The 14012-nt window shown below is 50.8% G+C and overlaps 7 protein-coding genes across 7 annotated transcripts; 3 read left to right on the top strand and 4 right to left on the bottom strand.

Moving 5' to 3' along the window:
* Positions 1-73: 73 nt before the first annotated feature.
* Positions 74-1432, bottom strand: VC83_04966 (uncharacterized protein; the record flags this gene model as incomplete). The annotated part of the gene is made up of 1 exon (XM_024468592.1): positions 74-1432. The coding sequence occupies one exon, from the start codon at positions 1430-1432 to the stop codon at positions 74-76; it is 1359 nt and encodes a 452-aa protein (XP_024323824.1).
* Positions 1433-2080: 648 nt separating this feature from the next.
* VC83_04967 (uncharacterized protein) lies at positions 2081-2766 on the top strand (the record flags this gene model as incomplete). Its single annotated transcript, XM_024468593.1, has 2 exons — positions 2081-2474; positions 2525-2766. The coding sequence occupies 2 exons, from the start codon at positions 2081-2083 to the stop codon at positions 2764-2766; spliced, it is 636 nt and encodes a 211-aa protein (XP_024323825.1).
* On the bottom strand, positions 2742-4246 carry VC83_04968 (uncharacterized protein). The gene is made up of 4 exons (XM_024468594.1): positions 4171-4246; positions 3914-4102; positions 3643-3800; positions 2742-3579 (listed from the first exon to the last, which is right to left on the bottom strand). Exons 2-3 carry the CDS (start codon positions 4095-4097, stop codon positions 3757-3759), a joined length of 228 nt encoding a protein of 75 aa, XP_024323832.1. The 5' UTR covers positions 4098-4102; positions 4171-4246; the 3' UTR covers positions 2742-3579; positions 3643-3756.
* Positions 4247-4388: 142 nt separating this feature from the next.
* Positions 4389-6082, top strand: WBP1 (oligosaccharyl transferase glycoprotein complex, beta subunit). Its single transcript, XM_024468595.1, has 4 exons — positions 4389-4567; positions 4638-4748; positions 4797-5518; positions 5571-6082. Exons 1-4 carry the CDS (start codon positions 4426-4428, stop codon positions 5988-5990), a joined length of 1395 nt encoding a protein of 464 aa, XP_024323833.1. The 5' UTR covers positions 4389-4425; the 3' UTR covers positions 5991-6082.
* Positions 6083-6909, bottom strand: VC83_04970 (uncharacterized protein). The gene is made up of 2 exons (XM_024468596.1): positions 6689-6909; positions 6083-6638 (listed from the first exon to the last, which is right to left on the bottom strand). The coding sequence occupies exons 1-2, from the start codon at positions 6711-6713 to the stop codon at positions 6289-6291; spliced, it is 375 nt and encodes a 124-aa protein (XP_024323982.1). The 5' UTR covers positions 6714-6909; the 3' UTR covers positions 6083-6288.
* VC83_04971 (uncharacterized protein) lies at positions 6910-10580 on the bottom strand. The gene is made up of 2 exons (XM_024468597.1): positions 8050-10580; positions 6910-7997 (listed from the first exon to the last, which is right to left on the bottom strand). Exons 1-2 carry the CDS (start codon positions 10176-10178, stop codon positions 7745-7747), a joined length of 2382 nt encoding a protein of 793 aa, XP_024323981.1. The 5' UTR covers positions 10179-10580; the 3' UTR covers positions 6910-7744.
* A 128-nt stretch (positions 10581-10708) lies between these two features.
* On the top strand, positions 10709-13479 carry VC83_04972 (uncharacterized protein). The gene is made up of 2 exons (XM_024468598.1): positions 10709-13090; positions 13176-13479. Exons 1-2 carry the CDS (start codon positions 10823-10825, stop codon positions 13395-13397), a joined length of 2490 nt encoding a protein of 829 aa, XP_024323984.1. The 5' UTR covers positions 10709-10822; the 3' UTR covers positions 13398-13479.
* Positions 13480-14012: the final 533 nt, after the last annotated feature.

Genomic DNA, 14012 nt, shown 5'->3' on the forward strand with positions numbered 1-14012 from the left:
TATGCCAGCGACCACCGTTAACAATCTTCTTGGCATCCTCCTCGTGAATCTTCACGTCTACGTTATAAGATGATTAATTTCCAAACGCAGCAAGAAGTAAGAAATAACCCCCCACCAATGCAGCAATCGTCCCGCCAATGATACACCGGCCCTCCCACGTTCCAGTAAGGTAGCCGGTGATGCCTACAACAAGTTCCTCCTTCCTTGCAATCGCCCGAGCCGTGCTCCAGTCCGGATCGATCTCAAACGGCGGGTTGATGCGCGGATCCGAGCTAGCTGCGTCTTCATCCTCATCCGGCTCCGGAATACCCACCAATGGCACCTTGACGCTCAGAAGCACAGCGCGATGGTCGCTAGTTTTAAACAGTGGCAGCGGCTCGTATTTATTCACTTCGATCTTTGCATTGCCATCTTTCCGCTCCATCCATTTCGGCGCCTCGAGGAAGAGAACTCGATCTGTCCAGCTGGGCCAACGGTGCGATGCCCACGCCCACGCTTTCGTATCCTCGTCTGCCGTCAAGTATGGGCCTTCGTCAAACTTGTACGTTGGAGGAAAGGTGACAGGCGCCTCGCTAAGACCGTGGAAAGTCCTTCCAGCCAGTCGCTCCCGAGTGAGCTGGTCATGCTTGAACAGGTAGGAGTAGTGCCGCGGGCTCTCCACGGAGTCATGCGGTTGCGGAAACGAAACTTCGTAGTCGTCAGGTCCGGGCTTCGTGTCGCTTGTGCGATAATTCAGATCTCCCGCGACGAACAAGTGGCTCGTTGGCTTATATATCCCATTGGCGCTCTCGCTCTCCACAAGCAGCGGCGCCTCTTCACTACCTACTCTTGCCTTTGCCGCTTTACCCCCCTCATCCCCATCCGCTGGGGTGAAGACTAGCCGTCTAACGATATTCTTCCAATCCCCGTTCCTCCGCTCCCAATCCCACTCCATAGCTGCCAAATGCGCCGCAACAAACGTAAGCTCCGTCTCGCCCCCACTCTTCGCATCCGCATATGTAAAGCGAAGCCCGACACCACCTTTATTCCCAATAGAGCTGATGCCCAACCCCACCTCCCCCGTCTGGAGATTTTGTATCGCGGTCGCGTCGCGGGAGAACGCCATGATCCCCGTCATCCCAATGTTTCGGATCGCGACATTCGTAAAGATGCGGGGCTCCGAGTTGGCGCTGTTGCCTGCAGCAGGGGAGTCGCCGGAGAGCTTGCGCGCTGCGATCTCGACGGCTTCGGATATGAGACTGAAGAACGGGGAGAGCAGCGAGCCGCCGATTAGGCCGTGTGAGAGCGGGCTCATCTCCTGGAGGGAGATGATGAGGAGGTCGGGCACATGGTCGACGGCATTAAAGAGGTTGGATGACAAGCTGGGCACATCGATGGCATTATGGGCGCAGTTGTAGGTGAGGACGAACAGGTCTAGCGCTCGTTGAGACATCGCGGGGCAACCGTTTTGGGCGGTGACGAAGACGAGCGGGCGGAGGGAGCTGGGTATAAGTATATAAGCAAAGAAGGGACTGTTTCGATATCATGGCAGGGTCCAAGGACATTTATCTCTCGAGCTAGGAGAGTGCGGTGGCGAAGCTTGGAACATGCACCTTGTGATCAGTGGGGACTAGAAGGCGGGCAGTTTGACATCCTCTCTCAGCCTTGTGATGTTGCCAGCCGGCGGTCTAGATACAGGAGATGACTAAGCCACGATAGCCAGAGCAAAAGGCACCAGGGCACGTGCAGGGGTGCGTCGGGGGGCTCGTGGGAGCAGCCTCTTAAGCCTTGTATACAAGGCTGACCTACTTGATCAATTTGACACAAAGTAAAGAATCCATCTCTATCATGAAGCTGCTCAGACACTGTAACGTCAATATTGAACCTGGGAATACATCCCCCCGCGATTGGCAATTTATCACGTGGGATTTGAAGGCGGTGGAGCGGTGACCCCCCCATTTCTGCCAGCCAAAAAATTACCCTTGGCGGCTACGACGGTAGACTGAGAATCAATATTTTAATAAGTGTTCTGAGGACGGAGTGAGAAGTCTACTACATCCCCTAGGCCATCTTCTCCTTCACCAAATATACGCATAACAAGATGACGAATACAAAGACGAAGAAAAACAAGCGCGCCAACAGGGCCGTCAGGACGAAACGAGCGATAATCGAAGACGAAGACGGCTGGGCCCATGTCGTTGGCGGCCGAACGATCAAGCCCGACGCGAGCAAGGCAAAAATCAAGAAATGGGGCTTTGATGTCGTGACTTATACCCTCGAAGAAGTAACGGCAAAATATGAGAGCTTAAAGGATAAATGGGAAGAGAGCGACGCCTGCAAGGAGCTTATAAAGCTCGTTCAGCCATATGAGGGGAAGAGCCAGGTCAACAATGTGGTGGTTATGGGACTGGGGTCGTTTCAAACGCAGATGGGGGACTTCTCCCAGACTACTTTTACGCAGCTGGCTGCGTTAGCTACTATTAGGAAAACCTTAGGTGGGTTCTTCGTGATAGTGGTGAAGGAGAATAATACTGACGGATGACAGCGATATGGGACATTCCCGTGATAGCACAGGATCCAGCCTTTTCTCCTGTCGACAAAGAATTCTTACAGTCACTTGGCTTCGAAGTGCTCGAGAGTCCAGAAGGATTCGACCTTGTCAACACAGGCTCGTTGGTTTACGCCATCCACTGCTATCCGATCGTCTATGACCAAGTTGGAAAGAAGGGCCCGCCAGCTGTTCTTATTGGGAACGACCTGACACGCCTAACTGATGGACCGATGTAAGTTCCCGAGAAAACATTCGTATCTGCCGCCACTAACACACTGAATAGCGATTTCAGGGAGGGATTTCCGGATATTCTGACTTGTTATGAAAGCCTTAAGAGCCTCTTTCCTTTGCCCCAGTCCAAAGACGATTTCTCGGATACCATCTGGTACTGTAGCAAAAACTTAGCGTTGGATTGAATGGCCCTGAGACTGCATAAGATCTAAATTATTGGGCCTGTGAATTGGCCACAGAGGCATGGAACCGCCTAGAAATAAGCTTCTCACCGTCAAAAATCGTCAGCAGTGAGGATTTTCTGGCAAATACGCGCTTGTGGTGAAGAATGGGTTCATGATGGCCCCGGATGTGGCGCCTTGAGGTATATGGCTACCTCGAGCGAGAAACGCGAGCTTGGGGTGCCGCCAATGGCTTCAACTGATGGGTCATTGGTTTCGACAATCCACATACAGAGCCTTTGACACACATTGATAGCTCAGGCTCCATATATCCTACCCGAGCGAGTGTGCGCAATTGAGGCGGCCAGATAGCGGGGCGAGTGGAAGTTATATAGATAGGGGCCATATAGCTACTAGCACACACACCATACCAATGATACCCTGAAATATTGAGAGAAGAGTTAAGAGATACGTGCCTGTTTAGTCATATACTTGACATTTTAAGAGTGGATAGAAATACTAAGGTCGATATGAACAATCGAACAAATAGCTCCGTGACTTCATATTGAGTTACAGGGGGAGTGGCCATAGCTGATTTGTAGCCATTGTGATTGTTGAAATAGCCACGAGTGGACTGTTCCGTGGAGCGCCCTGTCACTTCACCCCAAAAACATTAGACGCCATTTCGACAACGACAATTCTGAAGGAGTATAACGTAACTGAAATAGTTCAATTCCACACCAAGTATGCTTTCCCAACCTTATGTACAAAACAACAGCTCCCGTGTCAACCATTCTTTGGATTCCCCAACACCATATCTACAACCCCAAGCCTCTAATCATCGTAGCCGCTCAGTTGTTTCCTTGGACCCGCGGGAACTGTAGCAAGTCAATTAGCACACAATTCTTCCAATTTCAACAAGGCTGCAACCACCAATCGCTCGGCGTTCATTGTCACACGTGTGCGCGTATTGAAGGGTGAAAGAACGTACTAGGATATGTAGAGGGAATCGGGGGTCTCGGCCCATCGCCCAAGCGATGTCTGATCTTCGGCACCGTGAGCACAAGAACGGGACCTATGCCGCCAACGATGATGGAGTAGAAGATGGCGGGTTTCTGAATGGCAGCCCAGTGCAGGTACTTGAGGGGCTGCGAAAAGAAGCGCGGCGTCGACATCGTGTCTGCGTCGAGTCTGGTCAGCAATTGAGACGCAGAAAAGGAGGTGCAGATATAGCTGGAAAATACATACCTGGATTGAGAGGTTCGCAGACTAATTGGAGAGGATCAATGGAGAGGAACGCCGTCGTGATACAACCTGACTATTCGAACGACGTTGGACGGAGCCGCAAGAATGTCCAAGCTCGGGCACTTGGTGATATCACGTGATGATAATTTTAGCTCTGCCACCCCTGTTGGTACTGGGCCTTGGCATGGGGAGTCGCATACGTTTCCCCAAGCTCACTGATTGACGGTGCTCTGATTGCGCAACCAGACAACGACGACAATGAGGGTGCTACTGTCTTTTCTCATTATAGGGCTGCTAGGCATTGCCAGTGCCCTCAGCACCAGTGGAAACAGATTACTGGTGGTACTGGAGGAGCTTGCGGAGAAGGACAAGTACTCCAAGTTCTTTGGGGATCTGAAAGGCAAGCGCACGGCTGGGAGATAGAACTGGCAGGGACAACGGGATTCTAGCTAACTTTTTGAGGATTGTAGGTCGGGGCTTTGATATCACATTTGAATCTCCAAAGAGTGATAGTTTGGCGCTGTTCGAGCTTGGCGAGAGAGCTTATGATCACCTTCTCATCCTCCCATCTAAGTCGAAAGGTCAGCATCCATTGAACGACATTGGACTGTCGTGTGCTAATATAATAGGCCTGGGACCAAACCTCACGCCCCAAACCTTATTGAAGTTCATCAATACCGAGGGCAACATCCTGCTCACCCTATCTTCATCCAACCCGATACCATCAGCTCTCGTATCAGTTCTGCTTGAGCTTGACATCCATCTCCCCACCGACCGCAACTCGATAGTGGTCGACCACTTCAACTACGACAGCCTCTCGGCCCCCGAATCCCACGATGTCGTTCTTGTTCCCCGCCCAAGCGCTGTGCGCCCCGGTGTTCGCAACTTCTTCGGCGGCATCCTCAAGAACGAGGTTATCGCGTTCCCCCACGGCGTGGGCCAGACTCTAGGCAACGATAGCCCGTACTTGACACCGGTCCTTCGCGCCCCCGGCACGGCGTACTCATACAACCCCAAGGAGGAGGCCGAGGCTGTGGAGGACCCGTTCGCGGTTGGCCAGCAACTGTCCCTCGTGACCGCCATGCAGGCTCGCAACTCAGCGAGGTTCACTGTCTTGGGCGCAGCGGAAATGCTTGAGGATAAGTGGTTCAAGGGGAAGGTCCAAGTTGCTGGCGGCAAGGTTGCTGCGGCTGCGAATGAGGCGTTTGCGAAGGAGATCTCCGGATGGACTTTCAATGAGGCTGGAGTCCTGAAGGTGAAGTCTGTTACGCATTTCCTCAACGAAGAGGGGTTGAAAACACCCAATGCTTCATTGACGAACCCCAAGATCTACCGTGTCAAGAACACTGTTGTAAGTGGATTTTCTGTGCCAAATGTGAGAATCATATGCTAACTATGTCTAGACTTACTCGATTGAGCTATCTGAATGGTCGTGGAAGGAGTATGTACCCTTCGTACCCGCCACCGGTGATGATGTGCAGCTTGAGTTCTCTATGCTCTCGCCCTTCCACCGACTGAATCTGGAGCGCACTCAGACGAATCCTTCATCTAGCGTCTTCAGCACCACATTCAAGCTTCCAGATCAGCATGGAATCTTCAACTTCCTGGTCGAGTTCCGCCGCCCCTTCCTCTCGAACATCGAGGACAAGAAAACGGTCACCGTACGCCACTTTGCACACGATGAATGGCCACGCAGTTGGGTCATCAGCGCCGCGTGGCCATGGATCTCTGGCGTTGCGGTCACTGTTGTTGGATGGATTATATTCGTGGGATTGTGGTTGTACAGTGCCCCACCGACAGTGAAGGGAAAGAAGTCGCGATGAGAAGAGCTAGATGTTGCATTTGAGACGTAAACGGGACTGTATGAATACCAAAATCGTGTATAGATGATATAGTAGGCAGGAACACATGGCATGTCTGATTCCGAATAAATCGCTCGTATTGCCTTGCGCGCTTGTTGATTGTACACGGTTGTGAGTATGTATAGTACAGTATATCCAAGATGTATGAACGCCAGCAATGCAAAGCGGCCTGTAGGTGATATTTTCCTTCAGAACGCCGCCCATGCCATACCCTATCCCCCTCTTTCGCACACCCATCTTCCAAGCCCCAAGTCAAAGCCTATGCCTTCCCCTCCCTAAACTTCTCATTCTCCACCTCCCTCCAATCCCTCGGCTCCGGCTCATCGCCACTCGTCTCCTTGACTCCCCCAAACGCCGCCTTCCCAGCATAAAGCTGCCCACCCTTCTTCTCAGCCGGTTCTCCCAGCTTCCCCATCGCAATAGGCTGGTTTCCGCGGAAGCGCTTGCGCATATCGACCATCCCGCGCTTGCACTCGCCGTATCCCCTCTTAAGCTGCTGGCACTGCGTCGGCAGGGTGTCGATGAGCGGCGGGCGGAGACAGTCGGCTGGGGTGTTCCGTTGGATCATTATGCAGTCGGATTGCTGGAGGCATTGCGCGAGGGCTTCGCCTGGGCTGGGTTAGTGTGGGTGAGAGGAGGGAAGGGGTGGGGGGACGTACGGATGTCTTTGCAGGACGAGGGCATTGTTGCGTGGAGGGTGCGGGATTGCGGGGGTGTGGTTGGACGCGCGTAGGGGGTGGTGGTTTGTACTGGATTGGCGCACAGAGGTAATGATTGAGGTTATTGCGTCGGATTGCGCGGTGTCTGAGGGTATCAATGCGATGATGTGATGTTGGCTGGCCCAGAGTTATGTGGTTCAGTCAATATTAAGGTTTGGCCTTGGCCTCGAGAAGGTTGTGGTAGCTCGACAAACTTATTGGTAGAGGTGTTGATTGAGGCTCGCTCGCCACGCCAACGTCCGCGAAGTGAGATTGCAAATTGAAGACAACAAATTTAAGAATACTGGAGGGAGACTACTCCTAATCTATTCTTTTAGGCTTCAGTTTCAATTTTATTTGCGAAGCTCCGACGATAAATACCTCTTCAGGAGAGGATCCTCTATACAACTTTATCACATTCCAGCTACTCAACTATTATACAACTAGCAGGTCGCTATATATGTGACAGTGCATTGATGTATGTGATGTTGATTAATTGATTGAGGCAAGAGAGCTGCTCTACGGAATCTCTACGTGTGGAGGTGCTCGCTAGTCGAGTTCACTCAACCACGTCGTGCGGGCTCAATACCCAGAACCTCCAGAGTTCCTCAATATGGTGAGATATATAGTGTCACAACACATATAATACCATACTTAGTCCCTCCTCATCTCTATCCTACATCTCCTAGGCTTCGAGGTTTAGACGTTATTACGCCACGAGTGCCTAACGAAGTTAAACCTCCTCCAGCCGCCCCTTGAGCTCCACGACGTCCCTTTCTCCTTTGTCCCATGTGGGGAAAACAGGTAATGTTTCGACGTTAGTCTATGCTCTACAGCACACCGAGAATGCACCGTTGCCATCCTCACGCTATGTGATCCCGCGCAAACCACAGCACGGCCTCCTTGCTGCCCAACAGCAACCAGATAGTCGATTATGGCGCACGGTGGAGTACAGGGCCATAATAAAGCCCTCTACCAAGTATAAATTGTTGAGATGCCATCGCATCGACTTACGAGTCAGTCACCATCTTGACGATTTGGCAGCACTGGAATCTCGGACGCAGACAGTGCCTGCAGAATCTGACTCGCTTCCATATGCGGGCTTGGGTACTCCGTTAGGGCCGCGAAGCCAGACATCAAATGATCGCCCATATCATGCTCATTGGAGGGCCGAAGATTTGGCTCTTGGAAGAAAGAGTGAAAGTCCTGCTTCATATTATCCAGATCTGTGAAACCGAGGTTCTGGAGGCTCTGGTCCCAGTTGTTGGTCCTGCGTTGTTAGTTAGCGGGTTGAAAGTGGAAGGTAAAATGTGAGAACTTGCCATTTCATGGCATCCAAGGTTGCAAACTCGTTAAAGAGAGCGTCATCATCGGTCTGGGAGTCAAATATCGGGTAGTATGGTAGCGGCGCCGGGACTCTGCCAGGCTGAGGTATATTGGGAGGGTTGGCTGCTAAGGTAAGATTTGCAACTGGCAAGGTCCAAGGAGTGCTTATTGGCTTTATTTCATCGTCCATCAATAGCAACGAGAGGTCGAACTGTATCGCAGCTTCAAGAATTGCTTGTCCAGACGAAGTGTATTCTGATGAACTCGGTGTGTTCATAGGCTCATCAAGTGACGGATGTCTCTGGGGTCGACTTTCCCTTAAATTAATATCCTTCACAACTTTAGTGGTTGGGTTGGTATTCGGGAGGTTACTGAATCGTGAGAGCGGAATATTCGCCCCAGACATTGAAGACCGAAACTTACCCAGCTCCAAGAGGGTGTCTTGGAACGAAGGCCATGTCTGCGCCATTTCAGTTAAAAGCTCCTCCAGGCTATTTAAAGCCCCCTCAGAAGCCACAGTTCTTCCATGGGAAGCATACTGCCGGATATAAACATGGGCTAGACAATCAAAGGTAGGAGGAATAGCGGCGAGTCCATAATTTTTCCGAAGGCCATCAAGTAGGTCGGGAAGGGACTCCTCTGTCCGGCTTGCCTGTCCGCGTTGGTTTGCATGCAGTGTAGCGCGCGTGGCGCTATAAAGGCAGCTGAGATGGTAATGATGAGGAAGAAGTGCGAGGCCAGGTCTGTCCTGAGCTTTTGAGTCCCAGCCGAATTTATGGAGCAGTAGGTCAAACTTCCCATAGTCCTCGGCGCCAATATAATATCCGCAGACAATGGCATTTAACACTGCAGATATTTGAACCAACCGATTAAATGTACTCAGGGTCGAACCGGGACCCCGAGAAGAGCTTTCACTGTTTCGACGAATCCCGATGCTGTCTACCCATGGGCTCCACTCATCCGAGCCATCCTCAAGCAACAGGCCGCAGTTCAACGCATCTTGCGCTCGGAGATGAGGGCTTCTGTTTAATCGAGCTGCCACAAGAGTTTCCAATACAAAGCAACCACAGAACGCATGTCTATTCCTGGACTTGGCACCATCTGGACTCTTTTGAAGACCAAGCTCAAGTGCCATGCGAACTGCCTGACCAATGAGTGACCATGCTTGCTTCCATCGATTCATGCCCATACTTAGAAGGGTGAGAATAAGTAGACTTTGAATATGTCCAAGCTCAAACACGCCGTCTTCATCTGGAATAAGGCTTCTGGCAGTTTTATACGTATCGCTTGCTATCCAAGGGTCTTTTTGCTGAAGAACATGTGCCATACTTCTCCGTATAATAGCCTGATGACATTCTGCGTAGGCCAATATCGCCCATAAAGCTGCATGGTCTCCAGAACCTGTCATTGACGGGGAGATTGTTGTAGGATATAGATAAGATGCCCGCAGAGAGTTATGTTTCTCAACAATTGGTAACCAGCAATGAGTATAAGAGAAATATACATCAAGAAGCTCCCAAGCATTGTGGGGAAGTTGAACTTGTTGGGAATCTGTGAGCTTCATTGTCTCTGAAGACGCGCCGCTATTGAAAATCGGCACAGGAAATGTGGCAGATGAGCTTTGCTGCCCCCCTTTCACCGGATATGTTTCGCGAGGAGGTACAAATGCGAGATCGAATGCGGAAGCCTCGGTCGGTGGGGTAAAGGAGCTATCTTGGCGTCTCCTCTTCGCCGGCCTGTCATCAGTTATATCAAGAAGCGGAAGGAGCGAGTCTAATTCTCGAGATAAACGGCTTTTCCTCCATGTATCCGACAATGCCTCGCCATCTTTGCTGTTCCAGCCTCGTGGTAGAGTGTCTGTTCCGTGCCTCCGCTCCATCAAGGAAATCACATTTGTTTCGATTTCTGGTGCCTCCCGTATTGTAAAGCCCCAAAGGTTCTCCAGTCCTCGTACATACCCTTCGGGAAGCCCTCTTTTCTTTACGGCTGGGTCATAAGAGCACGGATGCCCTCGTACTGCACAGGCTGAACAGGCGGGCTTCGCGCCGTCACATTTATCTTTCCTGCTCCGGCATCGGTCGCAGGCCTGAGCCACGCGTTTACGCTGCACTGCGGGCGGACTCATCGTCTAGTTTGCGAGGTGCGCGGGCAGCACCTTCTACAACAGAATGCCCTTTTCGAAACCGTCACCATTGGTGTTGTGCCCAAGAGGGTATGCTCTCTCTGTCAAACTTATTCTCGAGCGGCCCATTCTTAATCGTCCCAGAATTCTGGTCGCCAAGGATAGATTCGTCCTCCAAATTGAATGCTCCAAGGAAGACTTGGGCCATATATAGAGCAGTTCCCAGCGAATAGGAATTGCGGCGTTGGGTGGACAAGATCCGGTGTCTGATATTAACCTTATAAGCCTTTAAACTGGAGCTTCATATGCCACGGCCTCTACCGTGACTCAAGTCAGAGATAATTGGTGATTAAGGTAAGATTATATATTGTTGTGATGTAACCCTTACTGTGCCGGCACTCATGGCCGATCAATCTGGGGATCTTAGATCGGGATACCACAGGAAGATACTTTACCCGGTTGTGCGTTGCTGACTAACCAAAGGATCGGAGTTGACGTCGCACGACATAATTTGCAAAACAACAATTCTGGAGAAATAAAACATCTATAAGTTTATGAGGCCCTATTATGCGTCTAGATATGTTGGGGCGAAAGTTTGTTCAAGACCACCGCCCTGGAAAGTCTTGCATTGTTAGACTCACGAGAAAATGAATCCTCCGATCATGGCGGCTTCTCCCACTTCTGATATGGAGGCGCTTCAGGATAGGAACGCAGTTTTGGCTGAAATCGGCGAGCTTTATCGCGTGAAATCCCCTCAAAGCCCGCGAGAATTCGCCCCTAATGCTACTATTGTCCTCGTTGGGTGCCGTGGATCGGGCAAACGGTCGCTAGGTTTCATCGGAGCTATCCACCTTGGTCGCCGGCTCATTACAGAAGATCAATATTTCGAAGAAGTTACGGGACTATCTAGGAAGTCATTTTTGTCCGAGCATGGGCAGCAAGAGTTTAAGAGGAAGAACATATATGCCCTCCAGAAAATATTAAAGGAGAACACCTCCAATTGCATTATTGAATGTGGAATGGGAAGCTTGGCCAGGGAAGCCCAGAAAACGCTGAAGGGATACTCTCTATCACATCCCGTGGTCCACATTGTTCGGAACTTCAACCGCATTCGTTACCTTCTCAACCTATCTGAGGATGAAGCGCGCCGGCTTGAGCACGCTTACTCGGTGCATCGATCTTGTTCAAATTTCGAGTACTATAATTTACATGACCCAAGCTGCGAGGCCAATGGCACCGACAGCCCTCTGGACCGAGCAAATCCAAATTATTCTTTTGGATTAAAAGATGCCAGAAAGGACTTTTCGGGGTTTCTTGATTTCATCACTAACAATGGACATGGGTTAGCCGCACTCGAAAACCCACTCTCGATTGGAGCTGTGCCGCCTGAGAAAAGGCAATACACCTTTGCCTTGTCCTTATCCCTTTCAGACTTAATCGCTTCAAAGATCGACTTGTCTGAGTTAGAATCAGGTGGCGGTGATGTCGTGGAGCTGAAAATCGATACGTGGACAGCAAGTATGCTATCTGTGATATCAAGGCTGGTTGCCGTGATTCGCAGGCAAATAGGTGTTCCCATCATACTCAGTGTGGTGGATGTTGAGAACCATACAAAACCAGACCAGCCAGGTGTAGGTCAAGAGGCTCGCATTCCATTCACTCAGGAAATCGCTGTCATTTTACTTGAGCAAGGCCTGCGCCTTGGTGTCGACTACATCGCTATGGATTTAAATTTTGAAGATCGCAACATCAGGCGACCTCTCAGTGAGAAGGGCATGACAAAGGTCATTGCCCATTACTATGATGGCAGGCCTCCTACTTCTGGATGGCTGCAACCAGATCGACTCGCGCTTTATAGTCGAGCCCAGTTTTTCAGTTTTGATATGGTCAGGCTTGTCCAAACAGCGAAGACTTTGAAAGATAATGACGACATCAAGATATTCTGGGAGAAAACAGCAGCATTCCCTGCACCGCACCTACCCCTTATAGCATATAATTCAGGGAGCATCGGAATTGAAACTCTGGCGCTGAACAAGATTTTCTCGCCCGTCACTCATTCTGTCCTCACCCGAACTAGGACATCAACCACCAGTCGCCTCACATCGGAAGAGGCGCTTCGAAAGCTATTCGACAAGTCCATTTTTCAGCACCTCCACTTCTACATCAGTGGAGCTATGGTCTCCTACAGTCTCTCCCCCGCAATGCACGGTGCTGCTTATAAAGTTTGCGGTATGCCGCACGATTATACGATTAACCAGACCTCTTCTGTCGAGGCCTTCCTTCGCCTTGCGAACGAACCCAATTTCGGTGGTTCTGCAACCATCCAACCACTCCGCATGGACATAGTACCCCACCTCTCCGCTGTCAGCTACCATGCCCACGCCATTGGGTCTGTTAACACCGTCGTCCCGCTGCGCACACTGCCCTCATCTTCGGGACAGTCTCTCGCCCAACAAGCCACGGAACCCAAGCGTTCCGGTCCTTGTGTCGCCCTTTACGGTGACAATACAGATTGGATCGGCATTATGACATCAATTCGCCGCAATGGGTCGCCACGGAATGCCGTCCAGCCATCTAAGACTACTGGTCTCATCATTGGCGCAGGAGGCATGGCCCGTTCCGCCATCTATGCACTTATTCGCCTTGGCTGCCGTAAAATCTTCATTTTCAATCGCACGGTCGCCAATGCTATCGCAGTTGCTGACCACTTCAATACCTGGGCTGGACAACTCAGGTTCGACCTTCCAGTCGTCAGCGTGCTGCGATCAAGGGATGAGCCATGGCCCGCAGGTCTACGTCCACCTACTCTTATCGTATCGTGCCTCCCCGTGCACAGCGTCGAAAACCAACCCGTCCCTTCCTTTGAGATGCCCGAACAGTGGTTACAGAGTCCAACAGGCGGTGTTATCATGGAGGTATGTAAACCGTCTCCCCCCCCAATACCCCACCTAGCTCTCTTTGGGCATTGTAAGTTACTGGCTGACATTACTCGCCTGACAGCTGGCATATCGGCACACTGAAACTCTTCTTGTGAGACAAATCCGCGACCTTCGCGTCCGTACTGGGCAAGCATGGGTTATTGTCGACTTCTTGGACGTCCTGCCCGAGCAGGGTATTGCCCAGTTCGAGCTTATGACCGGTCGACGCGCTCCAAGGAGAACTATGCGAGAGGCAGTGATTGAAGCTGTGCGTGATGATCCACCAGGTGGGTTTAAGGCTTAGATGATAGGAAACGGAGGGATGGCCACGCAATCATGAAACGGTTATATTACTCGCCTGACAGCTGGCATATCGGCACACTGAAACTCTTCTTGTGAGACAAATCCGCGACCCTCGCCTAAGCCACGGCGTTTGCTCCCTTGCAACCAAATATCTTGGCTGTGCTAGAATACCCAAATAAGTAATAGCTATGGGGTATAATATTATTACTTGTCTCGTTTTCTCTCGCGCAAATTAGCAAAAAGGTCACTGAATTCCAAAAATAGCGCTAATTCATAACAACCGCAACTTTTAAGAATGTTAGACCGGATCTGAAAACCTATCCACAAATACACCAGGGAACCTCAGGGTTATTATATCTCCAGATCACGTAAAGTCGCTCGTATCGTAAGCATATCACCTTACGTTACGCACCAAGTAAGCCACACATTCCATTACAACGCAGTCTAGGCCATATAAGTGCCGATGCAGGTAAAATCGCCCACCTACACCGCATAATTGTGCGCCCTGAGCACCAAAGGCGTTTTATGGAGTTCCTAAAGTGGCAGGTCCGACTTAACAAACCCACCCAGAACGGGCCAAATTCCCCGCCTGACTCTCATGGCAAAATGAAAAACC

The sequence above is a fragment of the Pseudogymnoascus destructans genome (assembly GCF_001641265.1).
Source record: "Pseudogymnoascus destructans isolate 20631-21 unplaced genomic scaffold scaffold_11, whole genome shotgun sequence".
In the NCBI taxonomy this organism is placed as follows: Eukaryota; Fungi; Ascomycota; class Leotiomycetes; order Thelebolales; family Thelebolaceae; genus Pseudogymnoascus; species Pseudogymnoascus destructans.